The 15,104-nt window shown below is 41.8% G+C and overlaps 1 protein-coding gene across 6 annotated transcripts in view; it reads right to left on the bottom strand.

The window, feature by feature from the left end:
* Positions 1-13,132: 13,132 nt before the first annotated feature.
* Positions 13,133-15,104, bottom strand: part of CD36 (CD36 molecule (CD36 blood group)) — a 67,303-nt gene continuing 65,331 nt past the window's right edge. For all 6 annotated transcript variants that reach the window (XM_084629640.1, XM_084629639.1, XM_084629643.1 and 3 more), the window contains exons 13-14: positions 14,802-14,961; positions 13,133-13,760 (exon numbers count right to left, since the gene is read on the bottom strand). In XM_084629640.1, coding sequence (XP_084485766.1) covers positions 13,738-13,760; positions 14,802-14,961 — 183 coding nt within the window. In that variant the 3' untranslated portion in view covers positions 13,133-13,737. The remainder of the gene's footprint in view (positions 13,761-14,801; positions 14,962-15,104) is intronic.

The following is a 15,104-nucleotide window of genomic DNA, read 5'->3' as shown; positions in this document are numbered from 1 at the left end:
TTAGGTGTGGTGGGTGAAATTCTGTGGCCTGCGTTGTGCGGGAGGTCGGACTAGATGATCATAATGGTCCCTTCTGACCTAAATATCTATGAATCTATGAATCTATGAAACCTTCCCTGATGCTACTAATAATGCTTGGCTGCATTAAAAAGACACTGTTACGGATCAAGATGAGAAAAACCTCACTGCACTGGAATGGGTATGGCTGAGTGGCTATATATCTCTATTTTGAATCTGTGCTATTTATTTCCTCTGCTTCAGTGTAGGCCATTGCATCATTTCTTATTTGCATTAATAAGATTTGCCTTAATAATATTTGCATCATTACCTCAATCTTCACATTTCTCTGTTGTCAGCAGTCCTTGCCATTCTAATCTCTCTAGATTATTTTGCAGTTTGGTTCTCTGGTCCTCTTTGTTACCCACTTTGATTAGTACGTCTTCCACACAATTTGACCATGACTGAGTTTACACCAAAGAAACAAGTGCAAAGAATGATATCAAGGAGCTGCAGAGTCTATTGAGAGGGGGTTGGGTTTATTGTGTAGTTGGTCAGACGATTAGGTGCAATTCAAAATAAACCAGAGTGTATATTGTCCCACATTTCACACTTTCTTACTCTGACAACTACATAGGACACCAAAGTTGTAAGAACTGAAATGAAAAAGCAAGTCTCAGGGGATCTATAACCTCCAATATATCCAGCTTCTCCCCCCACCCTAAAAAGTATGCCTACTTATAATTTCACAAATGTAGAAAGACATTTGGAACAGCATGAGAAAGAGATACAATCATATAATTGTTGGGTCTGCATATATAGATGGGTCATCATCTGAGTGCCTTTGTAGAAACACTTGTTGATACTCTATTTTGAGATTAAACCTGGTGAGCATCTTCATGGACCTTCTGCAACAAAACACACTGCCAGCAGCATGCCAACCTCCACACAATCCTTGTCAAGCACCAGAAACGGAATCCTGGATGCAGCTCACCAAAATAACAATAGCAATCATTCTAACAGTAAAATAACAAAACAAAAATACCAGGTGTGGAATTCTAAGCAACCAAAATCATGTTCTTCCCAGATGTCAGCCCGGCAATGCTCAAGAAAAGAAGGGAACTGATGCAGATCAAACAATTTCTGTGAAGGTAAATATTGATGCAGCTGTTTATAGCCATCTAAGAAAAACAATATGTCTTTGGGGACACACATGGTTATTGCAACAAGGAAACTGTCGTGTGAAATTTAGAAATCACTACCTTATTTTTAAGACCTGCTTCTGCCACCCTTCCTGAGCAAAGGTGATGGTGAACAAGTATCCTAATCCACAGGTATGCAGTGCTTTTGGAGTAAGGGCTTGATTGAGACTCAGGTCTAATTCTGTTCAAGGGGCAGAGTATAATTCTGCTGCCTCAGGAACAACACAGTGAAGGTCAAAATTCCTTCCTTGGGTTCCCTCCCACTTCTCAGGTTTACATGAGATGTAATTTACTGGAGCCTTTTGCAGGACCTTACCTACTTTGAGCCTTTTATTAATTATTGTTATTATTAACCAGGATCAGAACCCCTCTGATCCAGGCACTGTACAAATGCTAACAAGAGACAGTCCCAACTCCAAGAGCTTATATTCTAAATCAACATGTCTAAGGTCACACACAGCAGCTCAGTGGCAGAGCTGGGACTAAAATCCAAATCACCTGTTTCATTGTCTAGTACCTTACCCACTGAGCCATGCTGCCTCTTTTGGCCACTTAGATAAGCTGTGATAGAGCCGCCCTCCTTTACTCCTTCATCTCACTGCAACTCTCACCATCGGTCTGTCTGTCCACATCTACTCTGTACATGCAGGAAATGAGCAACCGTAGCATCATCTCTCTCGCCTCACTGATTCATTTTGCCAAGACTTCTTGTTTAACCCTGGCATCCCAATTGATCCACATAGCTTTTAAGACTGTTTAATTCACTCACAGAAAACCTCCCTTGGCCTCAAGCCTCCATGTAGCAGCTTTCAGAGAGATTGTCTCATCTCCACTCATTACAGCCATATCTGGATCACACACTTCAATATGGAAATTGTTGCAGCCCCAGGGGATTGCATTAAATAATTCAGAAGGAGACTAGGTAATGTCTTTTTCTGTAACTGAATCTGCAATTCCAATCAAATAGCTGACTGTATCTGCTTGGGCAGGCAGCATTTCAGCACACCGAGCCCCATCATGAACTAGACAGCACAAAAGCAGGCTCCTTTCTCTGTGATAGAATCTCCTGGTCTAGGGCATGATTTCATTTGTTGAAAGAATCGCACGAGCCATTCCGTTAAATCAAAACACCCAAGAAGGACAGATTTATCGTCTGCTTGGGAAAGCATGGTAAGCAAACCGAGCTGCAGTTCCAAGCCAAAGTTCACAGTCAGGCCATGTTTCACCTTTAAGACCTGAGTTTGCTAATCCTGCAGGCCAGTTCTGGTCTGACATTTTAAAAGAAATTTGCATTGCTAAGTGCTAATGCAACTGCAAATACAACTTTCTATTTTTTCCCCCTCCTTTCTACTGGCTAAAGCCCTGTGCAGCTGGTGTTTGCTTTCTCGATATTGCAGTTCTTAGGGTGAAGCGTTTGACCTGCACATGCAGAATGTGTTCATTTCTCAGGAATCAAATGACCACACCAGAGCTAAACAATATGTGAAGTGTTCAATTTGTTTTGGACTAATATCCCTCCAGATGCTGAAAGCTGGTACATTTATTAACCGCTGGCTAAACAGCAGTTCACACTGATTGCCAATAGAAAAACACACATGCAGAAGAGCAAAAAATTGTCATCTGTAGTATTATTTGGACTTTCAATGGATGCCAACAAATGACCAAGTTCACATGTGTAAGTTCCCAGCATTTACCTTCCAAACAGATAGATACAGCAGAACAGGGAACAGCCTGAAGGCCAGATCCTCTGCTGGTTTAAAGGGCCAGAGCCAAGACCTACTGAAGTCAATGGAAAGACTCCCACTGATTTTAGTGGGAGTTGGATCGGGGGCTAAAACATGCAGGAAAACTTGTCAGCCGTATGCACTGCAATAGCTCATGCACAGCTATGGGGGCAATCCAGAACTATTTACTGGCACAACAGTTCCACTGATTTAGCTGTTAGTCACACTTCTCGGTTAGTGTTTCAGGGTCTGCAAACATAGGGAGACATCACTACTCCAGTTATGCTCAGGTCAAGGCTATGAGCATCTGGAACAGCCAGAGATTTACAGCTGCTGTTAAAAATGAAAGAATGAAAGTTTAGATTCTGGGGAACAATAATGCTGCATGAAAGAGGTGCAGGTCTGCCATCCCCTGCATACTGGCTCAATCTGAGCCCTGGCTGTGACCAATGGGAGTTGGTTTCAAGGGAGCATTGCCTGGGAAAGGAGTCAAGAGTTATGTCCTTGAACATTCGTTATAATCAATGGTAGCTTTTGCCATGAGAGCTGCCTTCACTACCCATCATTCTGTTTAAATCTCTGTAAGGCCCAGTCCTGCAATGTGCTGAAGTCTCTGGGGCCTGAGGATACTCAGCCCATCACACAAAGCACACAGAGCCCCCATACCATTGGGTTCTCACTGTGTTTTTGTTGTTCGTCTACATACACTGGATACTCCTGGGGCAATGAGGGTGTGGTTTGTGCTGAACTGAGCACACTGGCTGCATGTAACATTCAAAAAAAAAAATCCTCTCCATTGCACCAGTTCTTTTCAGGGGCCACCTTATTGCCAAGTTCTTTGTAGATAGACAATGTTTTTTTTCAGAGATATTGGTCTCCAATGAAAACTAGGACTGCCAAGGAAAAAATTTCAGACAGAGCCCTAAGTCAAAGGTTTCCTATTCAAAATGTTTGAAGAGAAACCAAAGACTACACTGAACATTGAAAGGGCAATACAAACCTATCCTGAATGCAATATCACACCAATTGACAATCTACTTTTAGAAAAAAAACAGTTTATGCCCCATTTGTAAACCAACTTAGAATGCGACCATAAGCCAGGACTTGCTACCAAATGCATCCATGATGCATATAGATAAAAAAGAGATAGAGTATTTATATTTCTGGCCAGAATGTTGTTCCTCCTCCTATCAGACATAAGCCTGTCCAAGGAGATGCTTGCACCATGACATTCAGGCATGATTATTGTAAACAAAAACAAACAACGAATCTCCAACTGGTATAAAATTCAGCAGCCCATCTGCTTACTGACAAAGGTGGCTGTGAACATATCATGCTGGTGCCTCACTCTCTGCACACTGAATGCAGAGTCCAGATAAAATATCTGTCATATTCCTAAAAAGAAAAGGAGTACTAGTGGCACCTTAAGAGACTAACCACTAGTACTCCTTTTCTTTTTGCGAATACAGACTAACACGGCTGCTACTCTGAAACCTCTCATATTCCTCACTGTCCCTGAAAGATTGCCTCTCCTGACCATGACTTCCTCTGATTTCTATCCTCCACTGGAAAAATGAATCAATCAACCATTAAGGGGAGGCTCATGTATGTGGCAGGAAGAACATTCTCATAAACTGTGGAACTCCATCTGGCAAGAGGTAAGTAAGAAAGCCCCTAGGCCACATCTCCTTCAGACCTAAATGCAAAATTCATCTAATTGACTTTTGTACACCCACTCACCATCACCCAAACATAACTATAAACTAATCAAGCTTTGGGAACAGAGCTGGTCAAAAAATAAAAATCTGTTTTTGCCAGACATTTGGAAGTTTAGAAATTGTTTTCAATTCTGAAGCATTGTTTGGGTTTTTTCCCATCATTTTTGCTGTTTTGCCCCAATTGTTTCAAAATGAGTATCAGAAACCATATTGAAATGGTTTCCAAAATGGTTATCAATTTTTTTTTATTTACCAAAAGCCCAGTTTGATTAAAAATTTAAACAACTATTTTGATAGTATTTTATAATATTTTCAGTCCAAAAACAATATATATAAGAAAAAAATTGACTTTAACAATTTTTTTACAAAAAATCAGTTTTGGGGAAAAAATTGAAAAAAACCCTACATTTTTCTTGGAAAAAATCAAACAATTCTGGCTGGGAAGGAAAAGAGAGAGGATTTCATAGTGACAGCTATTTTTAAATAAGTGGGAAGGACTCATAAAAGGACTCATAGACTACAAAAAAAGAGGCAGGCTGGCTGGATAGACACATAGATAGTGGGTAGAGTAACCAGCTTATGATTCTTGAATTTTTGCACCAACCTGTGCCAGGGATAACATGAGAGCGGTCTGTATTCAAATATTTTCTCATGTGTTCAGAAGCCAAAATGTAATTTTATAAAACACAGGTGCTTAAAAATAAATACCTTTTTATTTCTTATCAAATATATATGCTAACAGGGATACACAAGTGAATTATGCAGTTATTGCAACATAACATTCATTTGTGAGGTGATGCTGCAATATTGTTTTATGTGTTAGGTTTAATGCAAAAATCAGGGTCTTAATATTCCCGACTTCAGTGGTTCTCAACCAGGCGTACATGTACTACTGGGGGTACACAGAGGTCTTCCAGGAGGTACATCAACTCATCTAGATAGTTCCCTAGTTTTGCAACAGGATACATGAAAAGCACTAGCAAAGTCAGTAAAAACTAAAATTTCATACAGGCAATGACTTGTTTATACTGCTCTATATACGATATCAGTGTTTCTCAGCCTGGGGGTTGCAATTTATTTCAGAATTATGTGGTAAAATGAGAAAGAAAGCAATTTTTCAGTAATAGTATGTGGTGACAGTTTTGAATCTTTTATGTATTTTTGGTAAGCAAGTAGTTTTTAAGTGAGGTGAATCTTGGGGTGCACAAGACAAATCACCCTCCTGAAAGGGGTACAGTAGTCTCGAAAGGTTGAGAACCACTGCAACTTGTCCATCCTAATTAAAGGGTAGAACAAGCATTTGTAAAACCCACAATAGTCAGGTTTCAGAGTGGTAGCCCTGTTCCTCTGTATCAGCAAAAAGAAAGAGGACCACAATAGTCAGTTTGAGATATAGCATTGCCATCTAGTGGTCATTGAGGACATTACACACTAAGACAGCCACCTTATATTCAATGTAAGCTATTCAGTAATAAAATATCTACAAATATAAACAGGGTCATCATAGTTCTTCAGAGCCTGGTTGTTTCTGAAGAGACGTAAGAGAAGAAGAAGGCCCATGTAGGGAGATGACTGTGAAAATCCTGAGAATCTCAAGACTTATTTCCCAAGCACCGAGTACTAGCTCTGGCGAGGGACCTGGTGTTAACATCAGGGAGTCCTGCCTTATCCCAGCCTCGTAACTGGACACAGAGGAAGCTGTCCAGGAACAGAGTAATCTCTGAGTGAAAAGATGCATCAGGATTCCCTTTTTCCTGCTCACAAATTTCTTGCAAACAAATTACAAATTGGATGTAAGCTTTGCAAAAGATGTATTTTCTTACTCAAAATTGTACACACGTTGCTTTAGTGACTGAGTCTGCAGATCTTTTAGAAATGTGAATAGTGGCAATCTGCACTGCATTGGCTACTTGTACAATCACGTGGTATTTATGTTTCTCCCCTTCAGCGGTGCCAGCTGGTCCTTGCTGAAGTAAAACTGAATGTATCTTTGAATAGCAGATGTGTGCACCTACTTTGTTTAGGACCTTGAAATCCTGCAGGTCTCACTCGAGTACAATTCCCGTTATATTCAATGAGAATTTTCTCTAACAATGCTGGACTGGATCCTTTGGAAGCCCAAAGAAATAAGCCTATAAAAGAGTGTGGAGGGAAGCTCTGAAACCCCTAGGCAATTGCTAACACGTTAATTCAGTTGCAATTCTATTCTGACTAGATAACTTCTAACTAATCAATGCACCACATACAAATGGTACATTTTACAGCTGAATATGTCATTTAAAGTTTCAGTCAATAATTGTGCCTTTCAGCTTACAAATTTTCTGGGTCTAGTAAAGCTTGAGCACTTGAATTGTCTACAAAAGTGAGTACCAAAGGCTTGGATATACAGCTGAATACAAATCTGCTTTTGAATTCAAATGAATCGCTAGCTGCATATAATTTTTGTGCCCTTAACGCAGCTCTACACAGTAAGGACTTTAGTCTTTGGCTGTTAAGAATAACAGCAATGAGAAGCGCATAAGTGAAAACCGACAGGAGTCTGATACTCCTTTTACCCCAGTTTTACTCTGGGGAAACTTCCTCGACTTCAATACTTTTACTCCTGATTTATACTGGTGAAAGTGGCAAGACCCTTAAGCCAACAGTGCTTTTGTGGAGGAGTTCAGCTAGTATGTGAAGGGAAAGGCACCTGGTAGTTCATTAGGGATCAGTAGAGATAGGGAAGGAGCTAAAGGTCATCCGATAAGTATATAAGTCCTAGTGGTGACTAACTATCCTATAAAGAAAGGATTTCAGTTCTAGTGCCAGTGCAATGATTGGTAACAAGTTTCAGGGTAGATTAAACAGACAAAGGTAGATCTCCAACTCTGTTTAAAGCAAAGAGCATATTGCTGGCTTCACATAAAACAGTATCCAAACAGCAGACACAATCACCTTGGCTTTATACATTCCATTTGTTGTTCTTTCTACAGACCCATGGGGAAGTGGTAGAGTGGACCCATGGGGAAGTGGTAGACCCAACATTCTTAGGTCTTCTGTTTAAAAGGGTTACTGAGCAAACCCTAGGAAAGAACAGGTTAATACGCAATGGGGTAGATTCACAATGGGTATTTAGGCATCTAACTGTTCCACTAAGAGCCTAATTCCAACACATAGGCACCACCCACTAGCCTGTAGGCACCTCAAGCCAGTAGGGGCCAGGTTCTCAAAGCAACTCACATGTTGTGATGGCAGGATACTCAAACTAGGTGTCTCCCCAACAGGGCCCGAGCCAGTAGGTGTGCTCAGAGCATGCTCATCCCACACACCAAAAAAAAGGGGAGTGGGTGTCCCCTCATAGCCAAACACCTAAAATACTCCTTCAGGATGTTGGAGACCCAAGTTTAAATCCCTGCTCTACCTTATTCAGACCAGGGAGATGAACTCAGGTCTCCTATCACTCAGATGAGTGCCCGGCCACTGGGCTATAGGGTCAGTCTGACTTTTGGTTTTGATCCAGTGACTATTTAAGCATTTCATACAAAGTGGAACCATTTCAACATTGAAACTACCCTCCTCTAGCCCACTGGTTAAGGCAATCAGCTGGGAGCCCTGAGTTCATATCCCTGCTTTGAACCAACCCCATCCTGGTGGTTGCAATTGCAACAGCACTGCAATATTGGTGCCAAAGGCCTGATCTAGCTTAGGTGCTTAACTGCAGGTGAGTATCCATGGCTGTGAATCCCAAGTGAAGCTAGGCACCTAACTGTGGATCCCAATCAGAGATAAATAGTTTAGGCCACTTCCCTCTCTAGGAATTTCCTATTGGCTAGCTTAGGCGGCTCCCTGAACAGCATGCTGGCTTCTGGGAATCCCTTTTTAGGCTCCTAACACTCCCTCTGCATTGTATAGGGAGTGTAAGTGCCTATCTCAGGGCTGGGGATTTCACTGGGTGGCAGTATGCCGAACGTTAGGCATGTAATGTTTAGCCTAAGTCCTTTGTGGATCTAGCCTGCGTGTGTATCCTGAGTTATTTTCAGCTGGCCAGCTTCAGTCTTATACTGTATGCCGTGTTGCTGTAGCTGTTTCGGGCCCAGGATATCAGAGAGAAAAAGTGGGTGAGGTAATATCTTTTATGGGACCAACTTCTGTTTCCCAGCCCTGAAGAAGAGTTCTGGATATCAAAAGCTTGCCACTCTCACCAACAGAATTTGGTCCCATAAAGGATATTACCTCACCCACCTTTCCTCCTTAAAGTTTCAGTCTTAAATATTTGTGGACAAATGTGTGTCCACTGGGTGGCGCATAGTTCAAAGCTTTCCACTCCTTTCTCAATTGAGTAGTGATCAAGATGGCTACAATCTTATAGCAGCTTGATGACTTTTTCTTTGTAGGTCTAGGGGAAAACTACACCCCAGTTATATCCAGGGCTACTGAGAATTCTCTGCAGAAGTAGCAGAGAAATCTGGTGCTCATTTAGATTACATGAGAGAAGAGAGGGGAGAACAAACATTATACGTAATCAGAAATATGGCTTGAATTAGGTTAAATGGGTAAGTTGTTTACGTGTCTCTTGGTTACTCCATCAAAGCAATACAAAAATACATGGACTATTATTTATTGTTTATTAAATGCTGACAGTATTCTCAGCCATGTATAAAGTACAGGTCCTCTCCCCACTACAGTCTAAATGGCCAGATAAAATTATTCAAATCGCCCTGGGTGTCTAAGAGCTTGCAGTTGGTTTTTAGTGGGGTGTAACAGCACATCTAATTTAGGTGAACTGACATTGGTAAGGCTGTTGGGAAAAGCTTTAAGGAAATATTTGAAAGAATAAATGCAGTTTGAAATCATGAGCTAGACTGTGACTCTGATGACACACCTGTGCTGGAAATAAGAATCTCTGGGTCACCCAGACCAGGAGTAATTAAGGTGTTAGAGCAGGTGAGCAAGAAACACAGTGGAATGGGTGAATCTAAGGCTCCGCTCTCCAATACAGCCACTCTATGCAGTTGACCCAGAAGTGGGATGTTGTAATTTGTTACTGGTATAGGCTAGCTACAAATTATTACTCCTCCCAGTCCAGAGGGAAGCAAGAAGGGGTGTCTTTGAGGCACAATGGCTCCTGAGGCTGCTTCTGAGGGGATGCATCTTACACTCCTCCCTTGCTCGGGAGTGTACTTAAAGGCACAATCTAGCCCTTATAATCATGTATATTATAGAAACTGAATGGAACCAGTATTATGATATGGTAAGTATTGTAGACATGTGAGAGTGAAATGCACTTCTAAAACACTGTGACGTGTACAGACTAGGTAATTCCATCCATCTTGAAATGAGCCTCAACCTTATCTCCTTTCTGTATTAATTTATAACTCCAGGCATGAATTTCAGAAAGAGGGTGTTCATTACATGGTGAGCTTAATTTTCCACTTGTAAGGGTTGGAAACACTGGTCATAAATGCATATTCAGTATGTGGCTTAACAAGGAGAAATGGAGAACTTATCGGTAACTCAAATACAAACATATATAATTAACTTATGAACATTGTTTTCAGTACATTAATTTAGAATCTCTGTAAACAGTGCCCTGACCAAAATAACTGCTAATCATACTCCAAGTGCAGGCTAGATGGTGAATATCGCCTAACAGCTCAATCTTGCATTGAGACCAATGGGATTAAAGCAATTTATGTCTATGTATGACTGGGCCCTAAGATTTTAAAACCATGGGATGGCATTCTGGACCACAGCTGCAACAGACACTAAGCTTGGAAAATTTGACTTGCTGGCAATAGACATCAAGCCAACTTTTTAGGGTGAAATCCTTACCCTATTGAAGTCAACAGGAGTTTTGCCAATGACTTCAAAGGGGCTGGAATTTTACCCTTAGACTATGGCACAAAAAGACTAGTTGTTGTGTGGGTCTTGGGGTCAGAGCATGAGCTATGGTAGAGCTGAGCTTAGTTCAGCTCAAGAGAAGGGGTAAAAGTATCTTACTGGCTTCCAGCAACTTTTATGGCCCCATGATCCTGTCCTGGTGCTTGGCCAGTCTCTACTGTAAATTAGAGCAGTTTAGGACTGTTGTAAGTTACATCCAACTGTCCAAAGGGCCAGTCTGTCACAATGAATAACCCAAAGAAATTAGTGTAGCATTCAAAGAGCGGGGAAAGGAAGTATGATAATGGAGTCCCTGGACCTCAGCAATCCTTTGCTGCCAGAACAGCTTCTTAGGGTTGTTAGCAACTAGTGCAAGTTAACTTTGTGCCTAGGTCCCGACCAATACACAGACTGCTCCAGGATCAGGAGATATGAAAGTAGTTTAAAGGCACCTTTTTCCCTGCTTCCTGATCCTGAGCTTCTGGAAACATTCCCTGGCAATAGCTCAAGATCTGGCAGGGCAGCCTCTTTCCGATAATTTTGCAGACTTAAATGAGTACACAAGGTACAAAGCAGTGGAGAACAGACTCAGCTTAAACAGCTTATGGGAGACACATGGGTTGCAATTTGCTTACAAAACCTATTGAGGAAGAACTTACACAAAGCAATATGTTACCAGAAATCAAGATCAGGATGCAAATGTTTATCAAAGAGGTACAGAGCCAAATTGTTCAAAGAATCATTGGGACACAGCCTCCTTTGCTGTAAAGCAATTTGCCTCTCTTGACTTCAATGGACATACATCAGTTTACACCATCTGAGGATCTGGCCCACCATTAGAAGTTAATAATTCTACCAGCTCTAATTCCTTGTGGTTATGTTTATTGTAGTTACCAATGCACACTGTGTGCTTTTCTCAGTATTTCATTAGTGGGCTTGCTTTTACCTAGCCACATGGCTCTGACTCCAGGATACTGACAAAAAAAATCTCCAAGTGTTTGATATATTATATATCAATATTAACATACGCTAACCTCAAAGGAAAGAATAGTATTGTATGTATACAGCTCTTACTGCACTTTGGGCAAATGCTGAAGTAAAGTTAGAATTGACAGCTTATTGCACATCTGTTAAAAAGGGTCATGGTACAAAGGGTCAGATTGTACCATTCAATGTACCTGGTCAGTTCTTGCTGACTTCAGGGAGCTAAATGTTTTAATCCAAGCACAATATTCTGTAAACATACAATAGCATTTCAATCAATTTCTTTCCCTTCCCACCACCAGCTGTGGGCAATGTTTCAGCATGCCAGACCCGGGTGTTAAACATTTTAGGCTCTATTTCTGTGAATATGACCTCAGTATTTATTTTTCCTTTGCAAGTCACCTTCGAGGACAAATCAAGCAAGTCCTGAGAAGTGCAGAGCACTCACGCAGCTCTCATTGAATTCAGTGAGGGAATGAGAGTTGCAAGTGCTCAGTGCCTCTCAAGATTTGACCTGTTGACATCACAGTGAGTTGTAGGGAGCTCAGCAGACACCTGATCCACATCCACTGAAGTCAATCCAAGTGGCTACAGGATGAGTACCCAGGTTGAATTTTCCTGTTAAACTGCGGTTTGTGCATGTACAGCTGTAACACGTAGCCTGAAAGGGAATGGGCTTGTGGACACCTCCTTCCTTCGCGTTCTTCTACATCTGCAGAGTGGGACTGCCTGATACTCTACCAAAGCCATGGGTCATGGTGATGTTAGCGGGTCTGCCAGTCTTCTCTAGAATCTGCTCCTGCCTGTGGAGGAGATGAAGCAGCCCTGGAATCTGCTGCTTGTTTGGGGGAAATTTGAGAAGAAGCAAGAGTCCCTTTGTCCCCTAAGTGTTAAGTAGTGGCGGAGGACACTTGACAAAAGGGACTGAGAGAAGTAGAATTTATTTCGCAGGGGGAAATGCTATCGGTAGGGCCCTACCAAATTTTGGTCAATTTCCTGACCATAGGGTTTTAAACATAATAAATGTCATGATTTCAGATATTTAAATCTGAAATTTCACCATGTTGAAACGGTAGGGGTCCTGAAACAAAACGGAGGTCCAGGGGGGTCGCAAGATTATTGTAGGAGGGTCGTGGTATCGCCACCCTTACTTCTGCGCTGCGGCTGGCGGCGGCACTGCCTTCAGAGTTGAGTGCCCAGCTAGCAGCCACCGCTCTCTGGTCACCCAGCTCTGAAGGCAGCGCAGAAGTAAGGGTGGCAATACTCCCTACAATGACCTTGCGACCGCCCTCCCCACCCCCAACTCCCTTTTGGCTTGGGACCTCCAGTATGAGAAACGCTGGTCTCCCCCGTGAAATCTGGTCTTTTGTGTATTTTTACCCTATACAGATTTCCTGGGGGAGATCAGATTTCACGGTCCGTGATGCATTTTTCACCGCCGTGAATTTGGTAGGGTCCTAGGTATTGGCCAAGGAAGTGGCAGAAAGAAAAGCAGCAGTTCCAGTGAAAAGAGTGGAGGCGAGCACAGCAGACCAAGGACAGGGATGGGGCTGCTGCACAAATGTTTTGAAAGGAAGCCGTCTGTCGGTATGGATCAGCCACTGTTAGCATTCATGCATGTATTTTGTTGATGTCTGTACATGCATAGTTTAAAATAAAGCTTTTCAGAAACCCTTTATTGACATTCAGATACTATGGTTAACCACGTTACATAATAAACTTTATAGTCATTAAAATTCATATCTCTGAAGAGAGGAGAGCAGTTCTACTGCAGCAACTTCCACTGCTTGAAGGAATGGGAAAAAGAATAACTTCTAGGGCACTGCATGAGCCTGATGAGGTCACCATCCCACATACTTAGAACTAGAACATCAGCAACTGGCTTTTACTCCTATTCTCACAGTCTCAAGAGAAGCGAACTAGCAAGTTGTATAAATGGCAGAAAGTGGATTGGATTCCAAACTGGATTTCAGTTTTCACCTGCTAATATGCTATTTGTAATAGAGGTTTGTACCATGATAAGTGGTTTCAGAATATGATATTGTTGTGGCCTCTTCAATGAAGTTGTAAAAATGGGCTTTTTGAAACATCAGGTGTTGCTGGTTGAGAAGCTGGATTCTGTACATTCTTCACAGAAAGGAAAGACACGTTCATTCCATAGTGTGTTTATGTGTATAAATGATAACATAAGACCAGATCGTTTTGCCACTGAATTTTACAAACTCCTTGTGTGAAATTTGAAGTAATTATCACCTACAAGTAAACTTCTTTGTTACCTGTAATGGAAAAAGTCAAAAGTTAATGAATCATGTGGCCTACAAAATGGCTATCCCATTTGACCTGAGAGAAAGGTATATTGTGGGAACTGAAAACCTCCTGTTTTATATTATGGGATCCACTGTTCTATACTATGATATGATATTTGTACTCTGATATTATTGATAGACGTTGATGTTATATACTCCCTCGTTTCCTTCAAATCACCCAAAAAATCCCCATCTAAACTCTTATATCAAATCCACTGCCATTATTTGGATTACTCTGCTGTACCTCTTTGTGCATTATAGGACCATGTCCAGTCCTATTCTCCATGGCTACATAGGGCCAAGACCCAGAGAAACTGGTGTGGTTCTGATGTAGAATGGTGATCAGGGAGAATTGGGAACCCTATGGAAGAGATCCATGGATCCTGATCACTCTGCTTAGAGTGGGGGCCTGCACTGCAGTGCGCTGGAGGTTTAGGGATTCCAGCAGGGACTTGTTGCTAGGAGATCATGTGGATCTGCAACTGTGTGGCTTCACCTGACATTCTACCAGATAGATGGACAGTGGAGCAGCCAGGGAGGCCATTCTGATCTGTGGAATAGCTCTGGACAACACATACGGTTTTTTTCAGGTCACAGAAGCCCCACTGACTCATTGAAAACAAGACATCACTCTTGGAGTCACCCAATTCCCAAAGTCTTATCTTGCATGAATTTCAATCTGTCAATAGCACCTTGGTTGAATAGGGCTAGGAGCAGAATTTGTAAATGTCAACTGAAAAATGCTGGACCTTTACAAAAGGAAAGACCAGAAGTGAAACTAAAAGGATAAGTGTTGAGGTTGATTGGAATTTAGAATAATTCTTGGGGCTGTAACCGTAGGGTTGCCAATCATCTAGGGTTGTCCTGGAGTCTCCAGGCAGGGCTTAAAGATGAACCTTTCATTAAAGATTATGCCATGTGATGAAACCTCCATCCAACCCTCGGCTGAAGTCATTACTCTAGTGAAGCTCCCATGGAGGGCTGCACAAGTTGCACCAGAAATCTACTTACTTAATTTATTCGATCGGCATATGAAATATGAGACTGTGAACGCTAGGAACATCACACAACCGACTATGATCAGCACCACCTGCAGCAAGTTCAGCAGTTTGACTGGAGAGATCACTTTTGATCTGAACATTGCTGCTTTCTCATCATCAATAGTCGCCGTCTGAAACAGTGCAAGAGCATTAACAACTGAAGTATGCAAGTCCTTTCTCATGGAACATATGCACATTATAGACAGTGTGATTGCACATAATGTTATCATATACATGGATTTAAGGGCTAGATCCACAAAGGGACTTGGGCCTT

This window comes from Lepidochelys olivacea, assembly GCF_965140295.1.
Source record: "Lepidochelys olivacea isolate rLepOli2 genome assembly, chromosome: 1".
Classification (NCBI taxonomy): domain Eukaryota; kingdom Metazoa; phylum Chordata; order Testudines; family Cheloniidae; genus Lepidochelys; species Lepidochelys olivacea.
The sequence above is the reverse complement of the archived record's forward strand: the minus strand, read 5'-3'. Positions and strand labels throughout refer to the sequence as shown.